General features: G+C 34.2%; 2 protein-coding genes across 4 annotated transcripts in view; one reads left to right on the top strand and one right to left on the bottom strand.

Annotated features, from left to right (window-relative positions):
- LOC119639132 (28S ribosomal protein S9, mitochondrial) overlaps positions 1-26045 on the bottom strand; it is a 32044-nt gene that overhangs the window by 3742 nt on the left and 2257 nt on the right. The gene's annotated exons all lie outside the window — the stretch shown is intronic.
- On the top strand, positions 1485-25454 carry LOC119639131 (transient receptor potential channel pyrexia). Of its 2 annotated transcripts, XM_038036352.1 has the most exons (3): positions 1485-1520; positions 16611-16943; positions 22575-25454. In XM_038036352.1, exons 2-3 carry the CDS (start codon positions 16828-16830, stop codon positions 25411-25413), a joined length of 2955 nt encoding a protein of 984 aa, XP_037892280.1. In that variant the 5' UTR covers positions 1485-1520; positions 16611-16827; the 3' UTR covers positions 25414-25454. The 2 variants fall into 2 exon arrangements, with proteins under 2 accessions (XP_037892280.1, XP_037892281.1); XM_038036353.1 differs by lacking the exons at positions 1485-1520; positions 16611-16943 and adding an exon at positions 18136-18639.

Genomic DNA, 26045 nt, shown 5'->3' with positions numbered 1-26045 from the left:
CTTTACTTAAATTATTTCTATTCTCGAAATTCGAAAAACTGCTCTTGCGATATCGGGCGCTCTCTTTACCTAATTGAATTCTGTCCGATTATTCTCGAAATTTAAAAATCGCAAAAGATATAAGGCCGCTCTATTGGCTTGGTTTAACTCCGTCTGATAGTTGTTAAATTTAAAAAAAAGGCTCTTCACTTAATGCTACTACGTTTGGCTATTGACGAAATTGAAATAACTACTCTTAGGACATCGGCCCTTCTATTTACCCAGTTTAATTCTATTTTATTATTCTCGATATGTAAAAGTCGCTTCGATGATAATGTAACTCGCTCTTTAGCTATTCGGGAATATTTTTCCGAAAGGCAGCGGCTCAATTTCGGATATACAGTTATTATAATAAAAATTACTGGTGCGTGATGTAACTCTCTCTCCCTCTCTCTCTCTCTCTCTCTCTCCCTTTAGCTATTCTTGGAAATTAATGACGAGTTCACTTATAAATCTCGCCACTTCCTTATCAAAATTTAATGGATTGAGCTTGTGCGTGATGTAACTCTCTCTCCCTCTCTCTCTCTCTCTCTCTCTCTCTTTAGCTACTCTTGGAAATTAATGACGCGTTTACTTATAAATCTCGCCACTTCCACATCAAAATTTAATGGATTGAGCTTGTAATCAAGCGATTTTCGTGATTTTCCAACTTTTTTTGAAGCGAACGGACGTTTACATCTCTTGTGGGATCTCGATGCTACTCAATACTATCACTTTCTATGCTTAAATTTTGGCGGGGATAGAAGCGTAGAACTTCCACCAGATCTCGGTACAATTCGGTACTATTTACTACTTCCTATCCTTCGTTTTTGAAACGGATAGGTTACAACTTGTACCAGATCTCGGCATTACTCGGTACTATTTACTACTTTCTATCTTTAATTTTTGAGGCAGATATAGGTGTGGCAATTCAAGCGGATCTCGGTTTCTACTTCTTCACCTTAATGTTCGAAGCGGGCTTGAGTTTACAACGCCCAATACTGGGCGATACTACTAAGTAGTACTATTTTCTATACTTAATTTGCAAACACAACAATCAAATTAATATACCCTCACGGTGATCTTATAGTTAGAAAAAATCTCAAAGAAAAAAAAAAAAAAAAGAAAAGAAAAACAGTTTGTCAAGTTGTGATAGTTTAAACTGGAGAGACAGACATTTTACTCAAAAAATTTGCCAAACATTGTGATATTTCAATGGATAACGTTGTAACGGAAAGTTCATACAGTTCAAATCAAAGAAAATTAAAACCTAAACGCCGACGCATTTGAATAAACAAAAAAAAAAAAAAACAAAAAAATAAATAAATAAATAAAAGATAAAATAATTTATAGGAAAGATAAAAGTAAATTTAAATTTCAAACATTTTAAATAATCAAAAAAAAGTTGCTAAAACTATTTAAAATTGAAATAGTAAAAAATTTTGTTTTAAAAATTATGAAGAAAATTAAGAAAAAAGTTAAATAAAATTAAAAATGAAAAAGTAAGAAATTTAATAAAAGTATTTTTTTTTTAAATAACAATTAATTCCTGACGTGTGATAAATTTAAAAACGATTTTGAAGAATTTCATTCGATTTTTATAAAAATTTCGTCGCCAGATCGGGGAAGGAAAACACTATCGCTGGATTTGGAATATAAAAACGAAAGATGTTTTTTTTTTTTTTTTTTTTTTTAAAAATTTCCGGGAAGGGGAATTAAAATTTATTTTTCAACAATCAGGAGAAGTTCAAGCTTAATAAGATCTTTAACGTATATATGTAATGTAATGGGAATTTTTCATTTATTTCGTGCAAATAATTTAATGAACATTGTAACGTCAATCCATCGTCTACGATTTTACATTATTTTTATTCAAAGACTTTTCAAATTAATTTCGCACCTTTGCATAGTTGGTTTTAAGATGGCATAGGTTCTATTTACAAATCATTTACAGGAACTTATTTTTGCAACGCTCCAATTCTCATTCTCTTGGCCTTGTCCGTTCGAATATTGCAATTCAACGCTCTTGACTTGATTCTCAAGACCCACTTTCGACCAGCCAGACTTGTCTTGCGTTCCGCAAATATTCCGCTTGTATACCCTTCTACTAGCAAGTTTTCATTACCTAATCCGTTAATCCATTTTCCGGCTAAATTTCTGCCAATTGCTATCAATCTTTCAAAGTTAGTGAACATTGAACATTTGATTTCTGACAGTCGAAAATCTGATTCAGAAGATCTGATTCTGAAGATCTCTTCACGTACATAACTTTTAAGAACTCGGAACTGTGGCAGACTTTTTACTGTAGCTGAAATTTTCGAAATTTTAAGAAAACATCTGGAGTCGTATGGAGAGAGCTAATTACCACAAATCAAAATCATTGCTCGCAGGTACAAATCACAAGCGCGATAGAGTTTTCTGTGGTCGTAGGTATAACTAATGCTCAGTCAGTAAAGGCCACGGTCCAACATTAAATATCCTGCACTACTTTGCTCGGTATAGTCAATTCATATGACGAATTATTGAAAGTAAGATGTTTTGTGGGAAATGGTTGAGAAAGTGATCCGATCTGAGTCATTTTCCATAGCGTTCATCTTTAGGTTAAAACACCAGGTACCGCACTAAAAGTCATTATGTGAAAAAATGCTATCTGGTAAAAAGTCGGCCTATCTCAAATCTTTCAGTGCGTTGCTTGTATGACGCACGGTATAGGCTGTAATAAAAAAATGTGCAAACCGGATATTACTGGACAATTCCCAATAAAGTAAATATTTATGTTTCGTTAAACGTAACAAGAAACCAGTGCCGTATTTTCGATAATAGTGAAAATATTTTCACAAAGTTTCTGAAAAGTGAGAGCTAAAGAACACGAAGATTGATGATTTTCATTTTCGTTGTTCGGACAAGATCTTGGAAAAAAAAAAAAAATATTTTTAAAAAATAGAAAAAAAAAAACATTAATTTCCATTAAAAAGCATAAGAAAATTATGTTCGCTCGTGAATCTGAATCTTTTACACCCACCGCCTAAAAAAAGGACTAAAAGACAAAAGAAAAAGAACTGAATTTTCATAGTCTATAATATTGGATGGACGCGAGTGATTTTTTTTTTTTTTGATTTTCAGGATAAAAGTGCATACGTCATAGTTTAGGGGCGGCAAGGAGCAAAAAACACGGAAAGCAAAGTTTTCTCAATTTTAGACGCAAAGGCCTGTGGGCTTCGCAGGTGCGTCCTTAGTCATTTTCGTTATTTTCACATTCTTTTGCAAATTTGTAGGCGATATGTTCCTTTTTGCGAAAGTAAAAACGTTTTACCGCAAAGAACAGACGGACATGCCTAATTGCATTCGATATTTGAAGCTGTCCGACCATTTATAACCTTTTTAGAGATTTTTGAAGCTTGCTTTCGCGCTTTATAAAGATATTAAAATATTATTGCATAGGCGCGGCTGAATTTTTCTCATTTTTGTAGACATACTACAGCGTCACCCCTACAATAAGCATTAAAATTTTTGCAGAGTTATTTGCTGCAGTTTATGGATAATGAACAGGAGACCAATTTTTTATACCTTTTGATAAACAGAAGTGCTCTCAGTTTACGTGGTACTGCTGGCGTGTAGTTCGATCGATTTGGCCCACTTTCAATACCAAATGATATGGAAGACATTTGAATGTTTCTACCAAATTTGAAGACGATAGCTTCATATTTGCGGTCAGAAGAAAGTCTATTAAAAACATTACACCAGAGGACATCTCTTGCATTACCAAAATGCATTTATATCGCAAGTTCAATTTTTATACCGTACACCACTTGCGGTGCGGATGTGTACAACATTCCGCAGGACTTGACATATACTCACCTTTTATTATTATAAACGTTTACTTAATACTCCGACATGTTCTGGTCCAAAGGCCAAACGCTATTGAAAATGTTCGGATCACTCTATCATCCTTTTAATGTCTTTTGTTAAAAACGTAATATGAATAAAAGAGGATGTAGGACTGGGCCTATTACGGTTTTTTTACTTGCCTTAATTTGGATTTTAGTTAGAATCTAACTTACCACTATTTTATGCCGTGTAATTATGTTTATTCAAATTTTCGGATTCGTGTACCGATAATGGTACACGGTGCAACGTGACAAAGCATATATATTTTCTCTTATAAATGCAAAAAGTGTTTACGCAAAATAACGAAACACGTTTGCGTGCATCAAAAACGGTACACGTGGCATAGTAAGGATACTTACTCATAAGCCGATTGGCTAGTTACTTGTTATGACCGAAGGCAAACAGATAAATTGCATAAGACGTTTTACAAGTATTTTTAAATCGTACGTACGATCACTAAAAATTTCTGCGTAGGCAAAATAAATCCGAGTTTGACGTTTGAACGTGGATTAGATAACAATGTTCTCTCAATAATTTTTTCTAATAGATCTTTACGCCTAAATGGATTAATTGTTTATTTAACCAGGTGTGCAAGCATTTAAGTAATTAAATAATTTATACCGTATCGTAACAATAACAATACGCAGTGTTTAGTGAAATAGAACGAAAAATGATGAAAACGAATCGACAATTATTTATATTAAATTACAAAAGTTTTTCTAAATAAAAAAACTTTCGATTGACTTGAATAAAAAATAAAAAGAAGAAATTGTTGTTCGCGATTGTGCAGCGAGTTTTTGATAACCAACGACGTATCCTGACACGTTAGTCGCTTGAGACCAATTTAGGTCAATTTTTTCACTTTTTTTCAATGGTTGTACAGAATATTTATATCGAGTATTCAATTAAAATTTTTTGGATCATATGTTTCTGCTATTTGCAAAGTGTGTATACGCGATTAAAATTTAGAACAGATGTCTCACATCCATATGTGTGATGAACATAGATAATGTTCCTTAGGGTCTTACGGTTGGGGTCTCTCTCTCCCTCTCTCACTCTCTCTCACCCTCTCTTCCTCAGCGATCACACAGTATTGCCAGAAAAAAAGAAGTACCCGTATTTTTTATATTCTAGACCAATTATCGTACAAGGTATATTGAGTTCGTGCGGATATACATAAAACTCGGAAAGTCTTCACAAAGACTCACCTTCTATTGTACCGATCGATTCAGAATCACTTTCATGTCTGTCCGTCTTTCCTTGCAGCTTTCTTGAGTTCAATCTACAGAGAGCAATTTTATAGGTATTTTGATGACATTTTGTACACGAACCCAGCGAGAAACGCTTTTAGAATTGGTTTAGACCGCTCCCCATATAAAGCATTATTTTGAAAAATCGTCATATGGAAAAAAATTGCAAGTCGATGAGTAATAAATAGTACTAAAACACATTCTAAATTGGTATGAAAAGTTTGGATCAACTGGGGCAATTTTTGAATTTCCTACAAAAACTGAATGTTTGTACGGCAAAAGGCATAATTTTTAATATTTCATGATGAAAATTAACAAAGAAATCAACCTTACCGAATTTGGATCATGTAGGCCCACGTTCTTCGGATATCAATTCACACAAGGAAGTGGAGACCCTTGCACGCCGAAATGCCCTAATGTTTATGCTTTATGTTAAAAATATGTTCATGATTGTAATTTCACATAAAAATGAATGACCAAATTGAACCGCATGGGGTCTATTTCTTGGACACCATTAATAAATAGTAAGCCTTTCAGAAAAAATTTTAGATTTTAATATTTTAGGATGAAAATTGATCCGCAATAAACATAAAAAAGATAAAACAAAATATATATATTTAAATTTGATCAGTTTAAGTTTCTCCTTATCTGTCCTTATCCATAGTATTTGAAACTCATGTGTTCGTACTATCTGCAACTCATTTGAATTGGACAGACTTGGCGACATCTATATGCTATCCTATGAACTATACTGAGTGATATGTTATCTCACCTCCCAACAGCAATGCTGTTGTTGTGTATTGTGCAGCGACAAACTTTAACCGTTCACGGTTATATGTTCTCCAGTCTACACTCGATCGATACAATGCCTTGAAAGTTTTTAATCGTTCATTAAATTTTAGGATAACATTAAAGAAGAAAAATCTGCACAATTTAAAGAGTAATAGAAAAGTTGTATTGGTGTACCCTATAAATTCACGTCAAAGGTTAATGTAAATTTTTTGTTTTTTTAATTTTCTTCTCTTCTTTTTTTTGTGAAAGCAAAGCCACTCGTTTAAGTCACTCAGTCGTTCATTAACTCGCTGGGTCGCTTGCTCAGTCACTCGCTCATATATATATGAAACGAACACAACTCATTTATTATAATTCATGCACTTGCTACTCTAAAATAATTAATACGCGCACCTCCTACACAAATATTTCGGTTCGATATTTAGGAAAAATAATAAAGAAGACACAACACAAATACTCTTATTCTTTGTAAAGAAACATTCTTTCTTTCTTCGTTTCATATTTAGCTCAGGTTCAAGGACAGAAGAATAATAAATAACACAAATAGATGGAGAGAGGAATAGAATGAAAAGCATTATGACATATACATGCATAATAACAGATTATCACACACCATTCATTACTACTGCGCGACGATATCATGTATGAACGAACATAAGAGTTAGTTTACATATATTAAGCATGCATACATATATGTATATATTTATACATATATATATTTATATATATATATATATATATATATATAGTAGTTAGTTAGTATACGATGACAGTAACAATAACAACTGAGAGCTAGCTGTACTACACAATTGACTTAAATTATAATTTAATAAAACGACTTCACTCGCATGCATGCATACATATAAAAATGGTTTATGAAAATAAAATGCAACTAAAGCACTAATAGATGAAAAGAAAATTATCACAAAGAAATGTAGAGCACAACACTTTTTTTCTATTCTTTGTGTTTTTTTTTTTTTTCTTTTTCTTTTGCTTCTTCTTTGTCTTCTTCTTTTAGTGCCTTAATCGCAAACAAAAAAAAATATGGTAAAGTAAATAGGAAAGTTTTATTCACCTTGAGTGGTAAATCTTGAGCATTCAATACATCGTTACGAGTGCGTGTGCGTGTAAGTGTGAGTCAATATGAACTTTTTTGTCTACATAATTATGTAGTATAGATCGTAAAGTTAGACCTATCTATAGAGCAATACACACACACACACAGACACAGACACACACACACACCGCAACTTCCTAAAATCGTATCATCAATTTCAAACCGAACTTTTTAGCTATAGATCAGTAAGTTTGTATGAACTGATCATTATTTTCATATTGAACTTCCAGTTGCTGCTAGTAGTCTACTCTTGATTTTAGATTTGTAAAATTGGTCATTGTTTTCAAACTGAACCTGTGACAATTGATGAGTATCTAGTGTGAATCGTAAGTTTGTAACATCGTGTCATTATTTTTAAATCTAACTTCTACATACAGATCAGGATTTAATATAGATCATAAGTTCGTAAGATCGAACCAAACTTGCACATCAGCGTGTAGTGTATAACGTGTCCTTATTTTGAAATTTTTAGGTATAGATCAGCAGCTAGTGTGAATCGTAAGTTTGTAAGACCTTAGCACGATCTTTTAATCTAAAACTCAGATGCAGGCCAGTATCCAGTGCGGATCGTAAATTTGTAACATCGTGTCATTATTTTTAAATCTAACTTCTACATACAGATCAGGATTTAGTATAGATCATAAGTTCGTAAGATCATACAATCATTTTCGAACCAAACGTGCACATCAGCGTGTAGTGTATAACGTGCCCTTATTTTCAAATTTTTAGTTATAGATCAGTACCTAGTGTGAATCGTAAGTTCGTAAAACATTAGCATTACTTTTGAAAAAAAATTTCAAATGCAGCCTGGTATCTAGTGAGGATCGTAAATTTGTAACATGGTGTCATTATTTTTAAACCCAACTTCTATATGCAGATCAGTATTTAATCTAGAGTATAAGTTCGTAAGATCGCACAATCATTTTCATACCGCACTTGCATATTACTGTGTGTTTGTTTTGTGTACTGTGTGTATTGTTTTCAAATTTTCAGATATAGATCAGTATCTAGTGTGAATCGTCTGTGTCTTTACATATCACCATATAATACAGACCATAAGTTCAACAAATTATATTCTCATGTTTCTCATCTATGTGGCAAGGGGGAGAATGGCCGTAGAAATGCCACTGTTCAATTTTTTTCAAAAACAATTTATATATACGTTTGGTTAATAAACTCTTCCCCTAGTCCGACTAGACTTCGATTGCAAGTAACATTCTGAATAAGAAATCTTGTTCTTGTTCTTGTGATGGGGAGCATATTAATAGCAATCTAGAACTATGGATTTTGGGACTCGCTGCAAGGAGGGGAGAGCTTGTATTTATCTAAACGATATGCATTTTCCTTACTATCGAATGAAATATTTTCCGATCAGAACATTTCTTTAGTCGATAGCAAGCTACAAATTAGCAACGAGTTTACTCGATGTTGGAAATTATGCGCTAAAATTTGCAATAGATGCAGTAGATCAGCATAATTTCCTCTGTCCATCTCTCTAGCTTATGGTAATTAAAGTAGAAGCTAGAACCTGGCCGTCTGGAATTCATAATAAATTAAATATTCCCTTTTTATTTATTAATTTTTTTTTTTTTTTTTACTTTGAAGAGTTTGGTTGACTGACTGATAGAGATTGATTTATAAAAATGCAAACTCTCAATAGTCATTAGTACAATAATCAACAAAAACGATATAAAAGTCTATAAACAGTGAAGCGTTAAACTTTTATTAGCTGCAACCATAAATTTTCTTAAGCTCGGAATATATGTTTTTTAATTTATTAAGAATTAAGTGTTTTTCGGTGCTTTTTTTCTATTTAAAGTAGGAGCACTGACTGATAAACGCTGATTTATAAATATGTAAACGCCGGCAATATTATTAAAAAAAAAAGAAAGAAAATATTTAAAAAATAAATTGCAATAATAATATTGTCAGACGATGTCGACTTTTATTTCCTTACACTACTATAGCGAACATAATGTTTTTTTTCTTTGTTATCGTAATAAAATGTCGGAAATTTTTGCCTGGCTTCGAAGCAATGGGACGCGTGCATTTCATTGCCAGCTCATCTATACACGGTAGTGGGCCCCCGAACTGAAAACTGATCTAAAGTAATGCGAATTTCGCAAAACTAATTTTCTTTTTGGAAGACTTTTCATTTATTGCGGTGAGAAGGTAGCCGGTGCGAACCATTATAGGGGGCCATCTACTTCCCAGAAGGTAAACATAAACGAAACAAATTTCTGATCGAAGACCTATATGTGTATCAAAAATAACATTTGGTTGTGGTTTGCAATTATTGATCCCTTGTCGCACGAATTAGATAATTTTGACTTGGGCACTAAGTGGCTTCAACGAAACGCTGCAACCTCCCAAGCATTTCATAACAAAACCAATTTATTAGAAGAAAAGTGTAATGACCGTGTAATCTCCAAAAATGCCTACGTGTGCTTGCTACGAAAATCATGAAATATAACTCTATCGGAGTCTTTTATAGACATTCCCGTGATCCTTAAAAAGAGGGAAAAAGCTCAATTTTCATAATCTAGAATATTAGGTGGGCGACGTTGATTTTGTCTATTTTTAGAATAAAAGTGGAAACTTGTAGCGTGTATGTGTTGTAGTTTATGCGGAACAAGCAAAAAACGCAAAAAACAAAGGTATTTACAGTTTTCGTTACATAGAGATATAGGCGTTGTAGGCGTGTCCTTTGTTCAGTTTGGGTCATTTGCAAATTCATTTCCAAATTGATTAATTTTTGCGAAGGGGGATATGTCTACCATAAATACTGCACAGTTGGGAAAGATGAACGGATAGACACATGAAGGGACAGACATTCTTAGGTGCATTTCGACTTTGAAAGTGGCCAATGGGGTTTCTGACAAGTGTGGGGTCTCTGAAAGTTCTTTCGGTGTGTTGCAAATGTTTCGACAAAACAAATATCCTATTCTGCTGCCCCTTTCTCACAGCGTTCGTTCCTAGGCTGCACCACGTCAGTGTGCCCAATTGTATCAAAAAATCTCAAAAGCTGCGATGTTTAGTTTGAACACAAAATACGTCGACTACTTTTCAAAATAAACCTTTATATGGGGAATGGTCTAAAAAGTGATCATGTTCGAACTACTTTCAATAGCGGCCGTCTTGGATCCAAAACACGTCATCCAAATATATCAAAAATTTCGACCCACAGGTTGAACACACGCAAACAGGATGGACAGATAGGCAAACAAGGAAGTGATTCGTGATCGATTGGTATAGTAGAAGGTGAATCTGTCTCAAATCCTTCTGGGACACGCAAAGAGGTATACGAAGCTTGCATTTTTTTTTTTTTTTTAAGAAAAATTCGCTTTTGAAAGTAGAAAAACCAATGAAAGACCCTGAGTGACTGGTTAGAAAAACGGGGAAAAAATATAAGAGCTTCACGAAACATTTATATTTTGGGAAAAGCTGGAAAAAGTTAGAAGACTTGTAACCCTCTATAAGAACTAGTAATTTTTTTAATTCTAATCACTTTGAAAGGGTTTTAGATTGACCTAACCGGTCTCCCTAATTTCCTGCGATGTTTTTACTAAAGTTAAAGGTCGCGAGTTATAGCTAGCAGAAGTTAGACGAATTGCACTGATCGCAGATGATTTAGATTCACTTTTATAGACTTTTTCCCAAAGGTACGCTCCTATTTCCGATAGGTTTTTTTTTTGATATTTGTTCTATCGATGGAAATTTTTCTTTCTCATCTTATGATCTTTGCAGTAGTCAACAGAACAATAGAAAAAAGAAAAAATCAAAAAAAGCCATGAAAAGATGAGCATGATTAGATCACCTTTTGGAATAGATTATGGTAGATGTAAGTCGCAAGCTCTAGACAGTCCTAGGCTAACCTAGGCTAAGTCTCCGATCTGAGGCATTCATGGCATTGCTGCTACAATCACGCGTGAAAAATCCTTTTCATTTCGTCCGAACAAACCCAAACAGCTCCTTGAACCATCACGACGTCATTCTGAGAAGTCAGCAAATGTGGCCACCACTTCGAACAAAACATTCCCATGGAAAGTAGTAAACACTTTGCCTTCTCTCTCTAACATACCAGCTGTCTTGAACAACTCTGCATTACGCGTCTTTAAAACTATTTTGAGAAGAGATGCCATAACACTTTTTAACTTATTGCGTCCTTTTCCCAATTAAAAAGTAGTGCTTTATCAATTCAGAAATTCCGATCTTGATCGTAATCTGTATTCATGAATTTTGGACCAATATCATGTGAAGGAACGAATATCTACAAATCATATTGGTATGTCATCAGTGTTGCCATGCATGTATCAGATCGGAGACTTAATGAGCGATATATCACGTAGCGAGTGGAGGATACGTTTATCTTTCCTAAAATTTTACACTGATCTTCGCATCTGAAATTTTTGTTTTTTTTTTTCTGCATAATTTTTGTCATTTTTTTTCGCTGTTGTTGTTGTTGTTCTTTTTGTTATTATTGTCAGTATTATTATCGCCATCACAAAATTCCTTTATCATCATTTTTATTTATTATATGATCTTTAAAGTTATTCTTTATTAATTTAAAATTAAGATGTGAACATTTTGCGAAATGAAGTTTCAAGAAAACATCCTTCTCATCTATGCAAACTTTCGTAACCAACTAATGCAGTATATATCGCAGCATTAATAAATTTTAATCATTTTACGCTTACGAAAGTAGTTTAATTTCTTTTTTATCACCTCTTATATATATATATACCTTTGAGGTATCAGGGTATATTAAATTTATGCGGATGCATGCAACATTCCAAAGGACTTGTGATAGGCCCACTTTTTATTAGTTGACTATCATGATCATTTCTTGTGTTCACAATTTTGGGTACGGACTTGAGATAGACCCTCGTTTTATTAGCCTATTTGTCCTTTCGCTTTTCAGTCGGTCTATTTATCATGTATTCTAGTGTTAAGCCGACAGGCCCATCAAGTTTTGAGATATTATTTCGGGTTTAGGTTCAAGGACGAACGCTATTGAAAATGGGAACACGTTTCTATAATTGTAAGTATATTGAAATTTTTCGTGTAAGATATTTAAGGGTGATCTATGGCCAACTATAATGTGTATTATACCAATCGATTCAAAATCACTTTCTGTAAGCTATGTAAACTCCTTTGGCCGTCTGTCCATCTTGTTTCAAATAGTTTCGATCATTTTCGATCATATTTCTCTTATAACAAAGTTATTTGAAAAAGTCATTATATGCGCAACTGTAGTGTGTAGTGCTTTTACTTGTTTTTGTTTTTTTTTTTATTTTAATTTTTTCCTCTTATGAATGACAAATGCTTGCATCTGAAACATATTATCTTAAAAATATGCTCTGACATGTAAGATAAAACAAGTTAAGCAGGGAGATGGGCAGGGAATGAAAGCAAATCTCTCTCTATGTACGTGTAGAATATTTCACTTGAAGACGAATAAAAAACGCGATTGCGTTAAAAATGTAATAAAATAGATGAGAGATACGTAGTAGCAATACGATGAACACACAAACACACACACACACGCATACACATCCACAGGTACATATATGCAAACATACATACATGCATGCATACATACACACATACACACAAACAAACAGGCACAATACTTCTTATCACCGGTGGGATAAATATTCAATAAAACAACACCAGTAGCGAAAATGAGATTATTTTCTCGTTACTGTGTGACGTAAATTTATGATATACCACTAATTTTATCTATTTCAAAAAGAATAAAAGCAGAATAAATTGAGCAACAAATTAGTTAAAAAAATTCATCAAAATATATTTAAAACGAAAATTCAAACCAAGTAAGTTCAGGTGAAAAAAATGTTGTGCAAAATTTGTAAATTAATTTATACAGAAAACACAAAAAAAAATAAAATCTCTTTAATGAACAAAAAATATATATTAAATGAAAACATACAAAAAAAAAATGTAAGCAAAAAAATTTATAAAAAAAAAAAAAAAAGAAAATCATATTCCGTCGTGACTGAATCTTGCATACCCATCGACGTGATCCTGAAAAAAAACCAAAGGAAAAAAGAACCAAAGTTTCATACTTTATAATATAGGGTGGGCACGGCTGCTTTTTCCTATTTTCAGAATAAAAATGGAAATTTTTATTGGATATGTGTTGCACTTTATAAGTAAACAAGGAAAAAAGACGGAATGCAAAGGTGCTTAGAACACAGTAGGCACGTAGGCGGATGAGCGTGTTCGTTGCCCAGTTCGGATCATCTTCAAATTCTTTTGCACACTTTCAGCCGTTATCTTCGTTTTTGCGAATAGGAGAAAGTGTATCACAGATACTACACACTTGCGCAGACGGACAGATAGACATGTTTAAGTGCATTCCAAATTTGAAAATAGCCTTTATGGGTTTCGGGTGAAGCCTGCTTCTGCGTGCTATGTACATTTTGAAAAAACAAATGAAATTATGACTCTTCACAAAATTCAGTTGACCGATGGTCGATCTTTTTCAGGACACCATCCACCGTAGCGTATACGTTCTTATTTTTCATAGTTTTTTTTTTTGCTGTAGTGCAGAGTAATGAGCAAAAAAAAACCATATTTTATTTCTTTTGAAAAACAGAGGTGTTCTCAATTTGCGAGGTACGGTAAGCGTGTTCTTGACCGATCAAAGAAAGCCAAAATTTTAATTCAATTTTACTTTGTTTTCAAAATGAAATTGAAAGAAAAGTAAGAAAACGAAATTTTGCAACATAACCTCAAAAGAATTTTGCGAATTTCGCTTGGAACATGCACAAGAACGCTGCTGCTGAAATGTATAACGTTGCAAATGATACTTCTTCGTGCATCATCAAGTTTTTCAAATTTCAATTTCAGAGACTTTAACAAAGAACGTGCACTACTTAATCGGCCTTACCTTTGCAGTGCCTAATCTCTACAAGTAAGCCGATCGCTTTTCGTCTTTCGCCTTATCTGTGTTAAGCTGAGAGTGCGTAACACAAATTGCAAGCCACCCACCTTGGCGTTTGATTTTAAGCCAAGGACGCTTGCGTCAAGGTCTAGCCTTTTATGCTAATGTCCATATGATGACAGGACGTTAGATTAGTACCTGCTCTGTTGTCAATTATGTATTAGAGATTTTTTCCTCAAAATTAACATAACAGAGGGCGGTCCATGCCATTGTCGAGTCCGAGATGAAATTCAGCTTCCTATTTCAATTATTACGATAGTCAGAATTCCACTGCGACAGTGGACACGGACTGACGAAAAGGCGAGCATAGCAATTACGTTAGAACTGAAACATAACGATCGCCTAAAAAGCCAATAATCAAGAATATGCACAGGCGGGATTCAAATAGGTTTAGCATAAATTGCCGGAAAGGATATATATATGGATCTCAAAATTGATTTAAAAAAAGATGAAATCATTTCATCTTAGCGTCCAATAGTCAAGAATGTACAAACAGAGACCGAAATCAATTCCGACTTCGGTAATCAACGATGAAATGGATAAACACTGAAGTTGTTTCGAAATACGATACTCAAAAATATGTAAAAATACATCGAAACTTGCCTTATAGGAACTTCAACGACTATTTCCCGCGGTCACAAACCAAATGAATGTAAGCCCTTTTGTCTTTTAGGCACACACGTTCCTTTAATTTTGGAAATATTTGAAGAAAATCAAAATGAGAAACAAACTTGTGACAATAGATTGTTGCACACTAATGCAAACTAATGCTGAACATAATTGGGAAGCTTTTGTTCCTGGGTATCACGGAAGGACGGGGAGCATATTCATTTTCGCAAAACGTTTGCAACGGCTGGTAAGAAACTTCAGAGACCCCACGAAATATATTTATTCTTTATCAGCACCAAATTCTGAATCAATTTAATCGTTTGAGTCCCAGACAGTATTGAAAAAACACTTTCGAAGAATCCCAAACAGCGCGATCTTGCTTTCCCTATATTTGTACGAAAATACCCAAGCAGCGCGAAAGCGCTTGTTTAATTTTATGTCGAGAAATACCATTTTTTCATTGCTCCGTCACATTTATTACAGTTTGCGAAGTGATCGGACGTATTCTTCCGTATTCTTCAGTTAATAATTCTTTTCATTATTAATAATTGTGTGTTTAGACGAAGCAACGCACAAAGTAAGTGAAAAATTAATCTCGATTTACTATTTCACTTTTCTAAATTTGGTGCATACCTAAATAGGTATAATGAATCGAAACAGAAAATCTGTAATCACATTATTATAGTACTATTTCACCTATTGTAAATACGTTACGCGTACTATTTACGTTAAAAGGAGCTGTGTGATCTAGTTGCGTCAGTAAGTCCGAGCGCTCGACTTCGACAATACGTAACGCACCGTCAGTTGTCCACAATGCACGAACTGTGCTGGGTTTTCTCGACATAAGATCTGAACAGCGCGCCAATCTCCTGATCGCAAAAATGATGCTACCGTCTTTAAATTCGGCAAAAATAGTGGAATAGTTCCTCCACACAGATTGGTATTGAAAGTGATCCAAGGTCAAGAACACGCCCACGTAATTTGAGAACATTTCTATTTTTCAAAAAGATGTGAAAAATAGATTTTCTCCTCGTTACGCATAAACTACAGCAAATAAATGTACAAAAATTTAACCGTACATTCTATGGGGCGATTCTGTAGTACCTGCACATAATGCGAAAAATTTACCATGCCTACGTAGTATTATAGTTAGTATAAGAAAATTTAATTTCTGTTTCATACCTTTATGAAGTGCAGGACCAAGCTTTAAAAACCCCATAGAGAATGTAATCAAATTGAGAAGCTAAGCATATTGTCTGCCCATCCATGTGCCCGAATTTCCAATTGATCCAAAACGGTCTGCCGACGTATTTACGATATGAACAGCTTGGCTTTCCGGATTTTTTGCTTGCTACTGATGAAGAGCGGCACACAATCGTAACCAAAGGCCGATCTCCATCATTTCTATAGCAACCCTTTATTACTGAAGTACTAAGAGATTGTTTAGAGCCGGCGGGCGAAAGCGGGATAGGCGAATGTATCATGACACTCGCTGTAATCCATTCCGAAGCAGAATGTCGTAGATTCTGCCACCAATCTTGGAAGACGGTCAAGTGTCAAGTTAATAACTCCTTGACCCTGAAGAACGCAACGCAAACCGGAATAGTTAAATACTATCTACTATAAGAAGAAATTGTAATCTCGGAAATTTTTGGTTAAATTTTTTGAAAATTTAAGCCAAAAAAAAAAGAGAAGGAAGATTAAACATTAATTTCCACTTTTTGCTTTTCACTCTAATTTTATGCAATCATGTGTAAAATTACGTTATAGATAAAAAGTTTTGCGCTTTTTTTTTTCGTTTTCTTTGCTTTCTGTGTGCTTTGTGTTAACAAAAAAGTTAAACATTTTTCGTTAACTTTTACAGCATTGACCATATTGTGAAATTTATTTAAATACATCCACATTTTATTGTTGTTGTTGTTGTCGTTGTTGTCTTTTTTTTGTTTTGTTGTTGTTATTTTAATTTCAGCTTCCAACAATAGCTCAAAACAAGATAATGAGAAAATCGGCAGCGTAACTAACGAATATGAAATTAATGCAAAAATCGGAAAAGAAGCATTTTTTATACGATGACATCTATTGTGAACAATTAAAAATCATTGGATCTAAATGTTATGTGTGCAATAACTTAACGACTATCGTCAAATCATATTAGTAACAGATACAAGGACATCACGTATTTCAGAATGGAAAACCTTGGCTATAAAGAGGGCAGCGCCAAACCCAGACGCATGGCGCGCTCAATAAGTGTAGTCGCTAAAAACGAAGCGGAACAACCATTAGCTGAGAATAACACGAACCGGTGAGTTTAAAGTAAAATTACAGTAGAGTGCAAAAAAAAGAAAGAAGAAGAAGAAGAAGAAGAACGAGAGAGATAGGGAGAGATCGTAAGTTATTTGATCAGACTGTACCTTAATCTTTACTGTTTATCCTCCCCTCCCCATAAACTCGTGCTTCCGTTTACAAAAAAAACAAAAAATAGAGAATTTTAGTTACCCAGCCCCACTAGTGATGAAAATATTTATGTGCATATGTCGCTTGGCCACTTTTCTCGCTCCTCTCATATGACTAACTATTACATTCCGGACTTTATATATATAACATTTGTCAAAATTAACGTAACTTTTAATTGAATTACCCGTCCTTCATGCGATAGTCTTGCTTAGATCACTAATAGCCTCGCTGATGTTAAAGGGGAGGGTCGGTCTTCCAGCTAACCAACAGTTAGATATGAAAAATCAATCGCTAAGATCTCTTCTAGCATCAATTCGTAAATGTCATTTTTTTGGGAAAGGATTTGCGAACGGTCGAAAAAATAGTTGTCGGGAGATCTTGTTTACTACGACAGAATAACTGTCGGCACAGTTAAATGTCACTTGCTTCCCAACATGTCGGCAATAGACAAATAGCAAAGAACGTTTAGAAAATGATATTGTCGAGTTACACAGGAAAATCCGTTCTTTTAAAACTTTTTCGCTTTCTCGCTTGGCGAGATATGTACACGCTGTAGATCTTAATCCCGTTTTGCTACTCGAGCACGTCACGATTCCGTCTCGTCTTCATCTCAAGAAGTCTGCAATGAGAACCTTTAGAATATATATATATATATATATATGTATATGATCTTATTGAATACTAACATCCATTAGGCGCTTTTGCGCCCATCAACAGGCAACTTAGGCTATAGTAAATAAAGAAATTTATATTGATTTGTTGGAAGGGGTGAATCGAAGAAAGCTTTGCAAGAAGTTACACGTTCACGTTGGCATTAAAGCAAGTCAAAAAAACTTTTGTCTAACATATACGCGACAATGTGTGTGATCTGAAAATCTAATATCGTGCATTTTGTCCCCAATTAGATAATAAAGTCTATATATATATGTTAGAAAGGTCAGAATGGTTGGAGGCTGACAGAAAAGCTGGTTAGTTGGATAGTGCGAAGGGCATGAGATTTCAATTTTTATCCCACAAGAGGATTACTTTTAAGAAACACTCATACTAAAAACCTTAAAGGTCAGCTATATACGATTATCAATACGTAGGCGAGATTTAGTCAAAAAAATTCGAATTAAACTAGAAACCCATTTACTTCATTCGTTTGCTTCTTCGTTTTTGTGATATTTTTTCACATTTTCTAAAGAATGTAAGCCAAGTAATTAAGCAAGTGTGCGTTTATGTGTATGCATGAATAACCAACCAACCAATCAACCAACCAACGAACAAGCCAGACAACCAGCCAAATATCAGTCAGTGAAGTGTCAATTGTTTTGATCAGTATTTGCAATGAGCGTTTTTAGTTGATTTTCAAGTCACTGTGTACGCGGTCATATAAGACCGGTTGTGATGGGAGTTCGCTTTTTATAGTTTTTCTTTTCTTTTTTTTTTCTAAAACAAAAAAATTCAAAATTCATTTTATGCGAATTTAATCTGTTCAATGAAATGAAATTGGAAGCTTCGTCGGAAAATTGGTCACTGCCAGGAATTTGGCTGCGCAAAGTGTACGGTGCTCTCTCTCTCTCTCTATCTCTCACACTCTCTCTTTTTACTTTCTCTTTCTTTCGACTCTTTTATTTTTTATTACTCATTTTAATTATTTCTTCAAACAAAGTATCTGAGAAGTGAATAGAATTTCAAAAATTTAATTTACTCAAACAAAATAATGACAAACAAAAGAAAGAAAGAAAAAAAAAAAAAACAAAAAAAATGCTTATAAAGGACAGGAAAGTAATTATGAGAAAATTTCAAAGAATTAATTTTTTAACTTTAATAACAAAAAAAAACCGAAAAAGTTCACATTGCCTTTAACTTGAATCATTATCTGATCGATAAATAATAATAACGATAATAATAAACAAATGTTTTAAATGTGTTTTTAACATGTCTACTATTACAAAAAATAAATAAACATTAAAAAACTAAGAAAAAAAAAACCATTTGTAAGAGTTAAAGTAAAAAAGAAATATCAGTTACAAATCTTTATTCATCTAGAAAGTGCCTTTAAATCGGTTGCAAATACTCTTACTGTTCGTCTCCATAAATTAAAAAAAAAAGGTTTTTAAACTCTCAAGTTTTTTGTAAATAAATTAAATTTTTTAATTATTGTAAACAAAGTTCTAAACAAATTCAATACGAATTCAAACTTGGTTTAAAGTGCAGATACAGATAGATCCCTGTCTATATAAATTTTTATCTTCACTATCCACTAACGCAAGCGGTCTGCTAGTACGTTTTCTCAGACATCGTAAAATCTTTCGTTAGCAAACGGTTTTAAATCGACTTGACAATGACCGTCATTCTAGGCATCCAGGCTTTTTTTTTTTTAATCTCGCAATCCCAGAACGTTGAGGTGGAATGCTGTAACATTGACTAACACGAAACTGGCTTGATCGAGTCACAACCGCGATCCCAATATCGTCAAGAACACACACCGCACAGACGGACGGACATGGCTAAGCCAACTCAGGATTTCACGCTAATCAAGAATATATATGTATTTACTTTGTAGGGTCTCGGACGCTAGAACACACACCGCACAGACGGACGGACTTGGCTAAACCAACTCAGGATTTCACGCAAGAATATATATATATATACTTTGTAGGGTCTCTGAAGCTTCCTATTAAGGAAAAAAAAAAACAAAATGAGTATACGCCCATCTTACAATGGTGGGTATAAAATTATTGGGCGACGATTTACCATTGAATACCCCACACCACCCAACAGTTATTCATATAAGGATTACATAGGAAGTGATCGAAGAAGTGGTCCGTTCCGAAACATTTTGAATAGTGTTTGTCCTTGAACAAAGTTCATTGAAAATGTTCAAAAATTGCGACCTGCGGATGGACGGAGAGATGGACAGACAACATTAGATCAACAAGTGATTTTGAATCAACCGATCTAATAAAAGGTGGATTTATCTCAAGTCATCCGCACAAGCTTAATATATCCGTGGATATACGATAATTCAAACAACATTTACATGGAGGGCACTCCACGTTTAAGTGACTATTAAGTCATGTTTTATTATGATCGTGATCCAACATATGTGCTAATTAATTTATTGATAATTTCAAGATTTCTTCTAAAGTTTACTTAGTATCTTTACCAATTAATTTCTATATATTAGCAGTTATATATCTGTTCAACCCTCTGTGCCCATCATATTTTTTAAAGTGCATAAACTTAACAACAACAAAAATGAATTTCTAAATAAAATTGCCATAGGCAAGCAGCGTCCACCTCACGTACCTCACGAATGTGCGAATTATAAACAAAAACAAATTTCAATATTAAAACGGTACTTAATGTAGTTTGTAGAGTTGTAGAAGTTAAAACCAAAAAATGTGAAAAAATTCCGAATAAGTTAAATACTTGTTTGAAAGCAAAAAAGTTAATTTAATTTGCATTTTTTGTTAACAATAATAATATCGTAAATCGTGAACCACCGGTAAACGAATTTAAAAAAATAAATATTTTTCAATAAATCACATAATAACAACAAAATGTAGACTGAAAAAAAACAATAATAAAAATATTCCTTTTTAGAACTAAAACAAACATAAATATTTTAACAAATATTTTTTTAAGGACTAACATGTTTTTATGTTTACAAAATATTTATAGCACAGTAGACCACCACCAACAGCCTTTAGAATCTTTAGAGTCTAAGGTCCACTATTTCGTCTCCATTCATATGAGGCACATAAATCTAAAAAACTGCCACTTCTTCGCAAAAGGACATTGTATATATAAGTAAATCCAATTCTGTTTTTTTTTTCAAAATCTTTTTTAACCCGATTTTAAAATAACACGATTCACCAAAACAAGTGCCCTCTTTTTGCATTGAATACCAAAAAAAAAAAAAAAATAAATTTTTTGAAAAATTTTACTTAAGAAAACAAAATGAGTAAGAATGTTATAGTCGGACGATGGCGATCATTAGATACCCTGTACTGCTTCGCATAGTACAATTATTCACTGATTTTGATAATAATACACCAAAAAAGTACACATTCTTTTCATGCGAAGCCATAAGTTTGATGAAAGCCCGCCTATGAGAAGAGGTTGAATTTTTCTCCACATAAGAGTTTCCTGCTTCGTGATAGCACCTATACGAGTGGAGATTCTATTTGATCCAAATTCCCTACCGTTAATTGTTTTTGCTAAAATGCTCCTATGAATTATTAAGATATTATCAGATATCTTATAAAGAGTGGGGGAGGAAATAGATCCATGTGTCATGAGAAATTTTTCATAGCCAAAAAAATTAACAATTAGACTTTTCTTGGCATATAAAGGTTTACGTTTCATGAGAATCGTTATAAGCGTTGGTATCCCACGTGGTACAAATTCTGTAAAGAAGATTTCCGATGGACGCGTCCAAACACATCACTATACCGAATTTCATCAAAATATCTTAAAAATTGCAACTCGCAGCTTGAAGGTAAAATTGCATGGACTGACATACGATGAACAGTTGGACAGACAAACTTGGATCGAGTTAGAAAATGATTCTGAATCGATCGTTGTGCACCTTAAGCCCTTCTGGGTGTTGCACATACATTCACGCTAACTTAATGTACCCTGTATCGCAATGGGTGTAGGGTACAATAATATTTAATCGTGACCGAATCTTTTATACTCATCGCAAAATGAAAAGAAAGAAAGTAATTAAAATATTCATACTCTCTTATACTCATATTGGGTAGCCTCGAATGATTTTTTCTATTTTGCGAATAAAAGTGAACATTTTTTTTTTTGGTGTATTTATTGCACTCTATCAGTATAACAAGCAAAAAACACGGAAACCAAAGGTGTTCACACTTTAGGATCGCCCTTTAACCGGCTTCGATCATTTTACAGGGGATATCTCCATTTTTGCAAACGGGATATTGCTTATAGAGATGGGCAAACGGACATATGGACAGGCGGACATATAGACAAACCGACATTTTTAATTGTATTCCAATATTGAAACTGGTCAAGAATTGATATACTTTATGGGGGTTTAGAAGCTTGCTTCTGCGCGTTTTAAAGTGCATTAGACCATCTGACCCCTACTGATCGCTGTCTTTTTTTATTTCACCCGTACTTCCGTTGCTACTAATCCCTTTTATATCAAATTGAACTTATTTAAGAAGGAATAGTTTTATTCTGTGTTCCTCTCCGGTCTTCAATTGTCAGTCATTTCATCTTGAATTATTATTATTATTATATAGAATAAATTCTAAGACTAAAGTCTTAAAGCACTAGCATCTAAGGCTTTCGGCTTTTATTAAAAACTCTACCGCACTTGAGATTTGAACCCACGATCACTGAGTTGCTGAGTCGAGACTCTTAGCTACTTGGCCACTCAGGCGGATGATCTTAAATTAAAACGCACAACTTTAACCATTCGTCTCATTGGATTAATTTTTGATTTTCTTTTTAGATTTAAATCGATTCCTCCTAACCTTATGGTCAGATGGCGTAATAATACGGATGCTATGATTGAAGCCCAATATCCGACACCCGGTGAATTTGAGTATATGGAATGTGGACCATCGCCACCGGCTGAAAGTGCGCCCAGTATGTATGATAGCTTCGAAGAACCCACTAGTGAATTAAGCGTGCAAATCTGCAATGACACTTTGCGAATCAGCCTTATCGATCAAATGAAAAACGCCGCTGGCCGTATACGCTATTTTGAGGATATCGAGCAGGGTAATGTTATAGCGGAAAGTACAAAAACTCATTTCGAGTCATCATCGAAAATTGAAAAGAATTTATGTTTTCTTTGGTCCGCATTTCTGAAAAGATGGGATTTATTGCAAAGCTTTTTAGATATCGGAGCCGAATTAAATTTTTACGATCAAAATGGCATAACAGCCCTGCATTTAGGAGCATTCAGCAATTGCTTATCTACACTAAGCTGCTTAGTGGGTAAGGGTATGAATGTAAATTTCCAACCGAAATGCTATACGCCGCTGCATTGTGCGGCTTTTGGGAATTCAGCGGAAGCTGCGAAATTTTTAATCAATAATGGAGCGCACACAAGCATAGATACAAATAAGCCAAATTGCGAGGAAAGTTTATTGCATTGTGCGGTAAGAGCCAATGCTTTAGAATGTCTACAGATTTTTATTGATGAAGGAGCTGATGTTAATTCTTTAAAACCGAACGGGACCAATGCTATACACTTATCAGCCGATTTGGGTAATGCTCAATGCTTGGAAGCTTTATTAAAAGCGCCAGGGGCCGATCCTAATGTTCGAATTTGTATACGAGAAAAAGAATCAACGGCTTTGCATTTGGCGGCAGATGAAGGCAATGTTGAATGCGTTAACTTGCTATTAGTTAAGGGAGCAGATGCGAAATTGAAAAATCATCGAGGATTTACCGCCCTACATTTAGCAGCTAGAACATCGAGTTTAGAATGTGTAGAATCGTTATTACGGAACGGCAATGCAGATCCCAATGCCGAGGACTTCGATCATCGCACACCGCTGCATGCCGCGATTGGTAAATCGGAAAACGCTTTCGACATTCTAGAGACTCTAATACAGTGGGGTGCGAACGTCAACCATAAGGATATTTACGGTTTTACCGCTCTACATTTAGCCGCCTTAGATGGGTTAGCGCAATGCGTTGAAATGCTGATCTATCATGGGGCCGATGTAACGACTAAATCAAAAAAAGGTACTTCGGCTTTGAATGTGATTACCCGTAAAACTCCCGCTTCGGTAGCCATGATACGTCAGAAATTGGATGCCGCCATCACACTACATCATTCACAAGATCCCGTGAATAGAGAGGTAGAATTAGAGTTAGACTTTCGCCAATTGCTGCAGCATTGTCATCCCAGAGAGATAAGCTATTTAAATACTTTCGTGGATGAAGGTCAAAAGGAAATACTCGAACATCCATTATGCTCCTCATTTCTATATATAAAATGGGGCAAGATCCGTAAATATTATATAGGGCGTCTGATATTCTGCTTCACATTTGTACTATTCCTGACATTGTATGTACTCACTGCCTTAGCTCATAATTGCTATAACGGCAGTAAAGATGATAACACCACAATACAGGCTCAGGAATTATGCCAAAAGCAATCGATCTTAGGTGATATGTTGCGTAATAATCCATTTGTTATGGAGATGCAATGGTGGGTCCTTGTCGCCATAACAATAGTAGAAATATTTCGGAAACTGTACGGTATCACGGGCTATTCATCATTTAAACACTATGTCACTCAAGTGGAGAACATAATGGAATGGTTTGTGATCACAAGCGTTTTTGTAATATCGTATATATACACCAAGCAAACGTATACATTTCAAAATCATATAGGAGCATTTGCGGTACTATTGGGTTGGACTAATCTTATGCTAATGATTGGACAACTGCCGGTATTCGATGTCTACGTAGCGATGTATACGCGCGTGCAAGGGGAGTTCGCAAAACTCTTTATGGCCTATTCATGCATGCTTATAGGTTTCACAATAAGTTTTTGCGTAATCTTCCCATCATCTTCCTCATTTGCTAATCCATTTATGGGCTTCATTTCAGTTTTAGTTATGATGATAGGGGAGCAGGATCTATCGTTACTCATAAATGATCCAGATGGCAAAGATCCACCTTTCCTGCTCGAAGTCAGTGCCCAGATAACATTTGTATTATTTTTATTATTTGTTACAATTATACTAATGAATCTCCTGGTAGGCATAGCTGTGCATGATATACAGGGGCTTAAGAAAACCGCAGGTCTTTCCAAATTGGTAAGACAAACCAAACTAATTTCATATATAGAATCGGCCCTCTTTAATGGCTATCTACCGACATGGTTAAGAAATTTACTGCACTATACTGCTTTAGTATCACCTCAAGCTTATCGGGTAGTGCTATGTGTAAAACCCTTAAATCCAAGTGAGAAACGCCTGCCACGCGATATCTTAATGAAAGCCTACGAAGTGGGAAAAATGCGTAAACATTTCGGTCATACAATATCGGCCAAAAATTCCGCTACTTATTTGTCGTACAAAAATAAATACAATAATGATAGTAATCAAACGCCGACGACACCATACGCTACGGAAGATCTGGAGGCAACACTAATCGGTAGCCTAACAACAAAAATTGATGATAATACCGATCGTATTGAGTATTTAACACAAGAAATACAAGAGCTCAGGCAGGCGTTAATAACGCAACAACAACAGGCAAGCAAAGTTATCGATAAATTATTGATAGTGATATCGAATCAACAAAAAAATAATCTAAGAAGATGAGAGAGAGAGAGATAGAGAGAGAGAGAGTGTGTATGTAAGTGAAGTAAATAAGAAATTTATCAAGATATTTGAAAAGTTTTAATTAAGCATAATTATTAATTTAAAGTGATAAGCATAATTATTTATTAAATGTTTTAGTAACCTCATTAAACATAAAAATCTTTGCCAAATAAAAACTATAGACAGCAAATGTATATTTTATAGATAAATTGTCTCTTACTCTATAATTTCATTTAAAGACAAAGAAAAATTCAATTTCAAATCTTTTCCTCATTTGCATTTCAATTTTCATTTTCTGTGTTTAAGGCTGTGTTTGTTTGCCGACAGAGTTTGTTGAACTTTTTCTTTTTTTTAAGCCTTAGTTAAGTTTAGAGAAGAAGGATTAATTATTATTATTATTTTATTTTTTTTTTTTTTGTAATTTCTAATATATTTTATGATTATGTTATTAATAAAAATATTTGTTTAATTAAAAAATGAAAACAAGTAAAAATTTTAAAGCCACAAAGATCGATTAGCTCAATTTGTACAACTCCTTCAGTAACAAATTTATATGTCTTTGGCACAAATATCGCTTTTGTTACCCAAATTTTAACCAGTTAGCTGTGTCGACCTCCTTAAGCGATATACTC

Source organism: Glossina fuscipes, unplaced genomic scaffold (genome assembly GCF_014805625.2).
Source record: "Glossina fuscipes isolate IAEA_lab_2018 unplaced genomic scaffold, Yale_Gfus_2 112, whole genome shotgun sequence".
NCBI classification, from domain to species: domain Eukaryota; kingdom Metazoa; phylum Arthropoda; class Insecta; order Diptera; family Glossinidae; genus Glossina; species Glossina fuscipes.
This window is presented reverse-complemented; position numbering and strand designations above follow the sequence as displayed.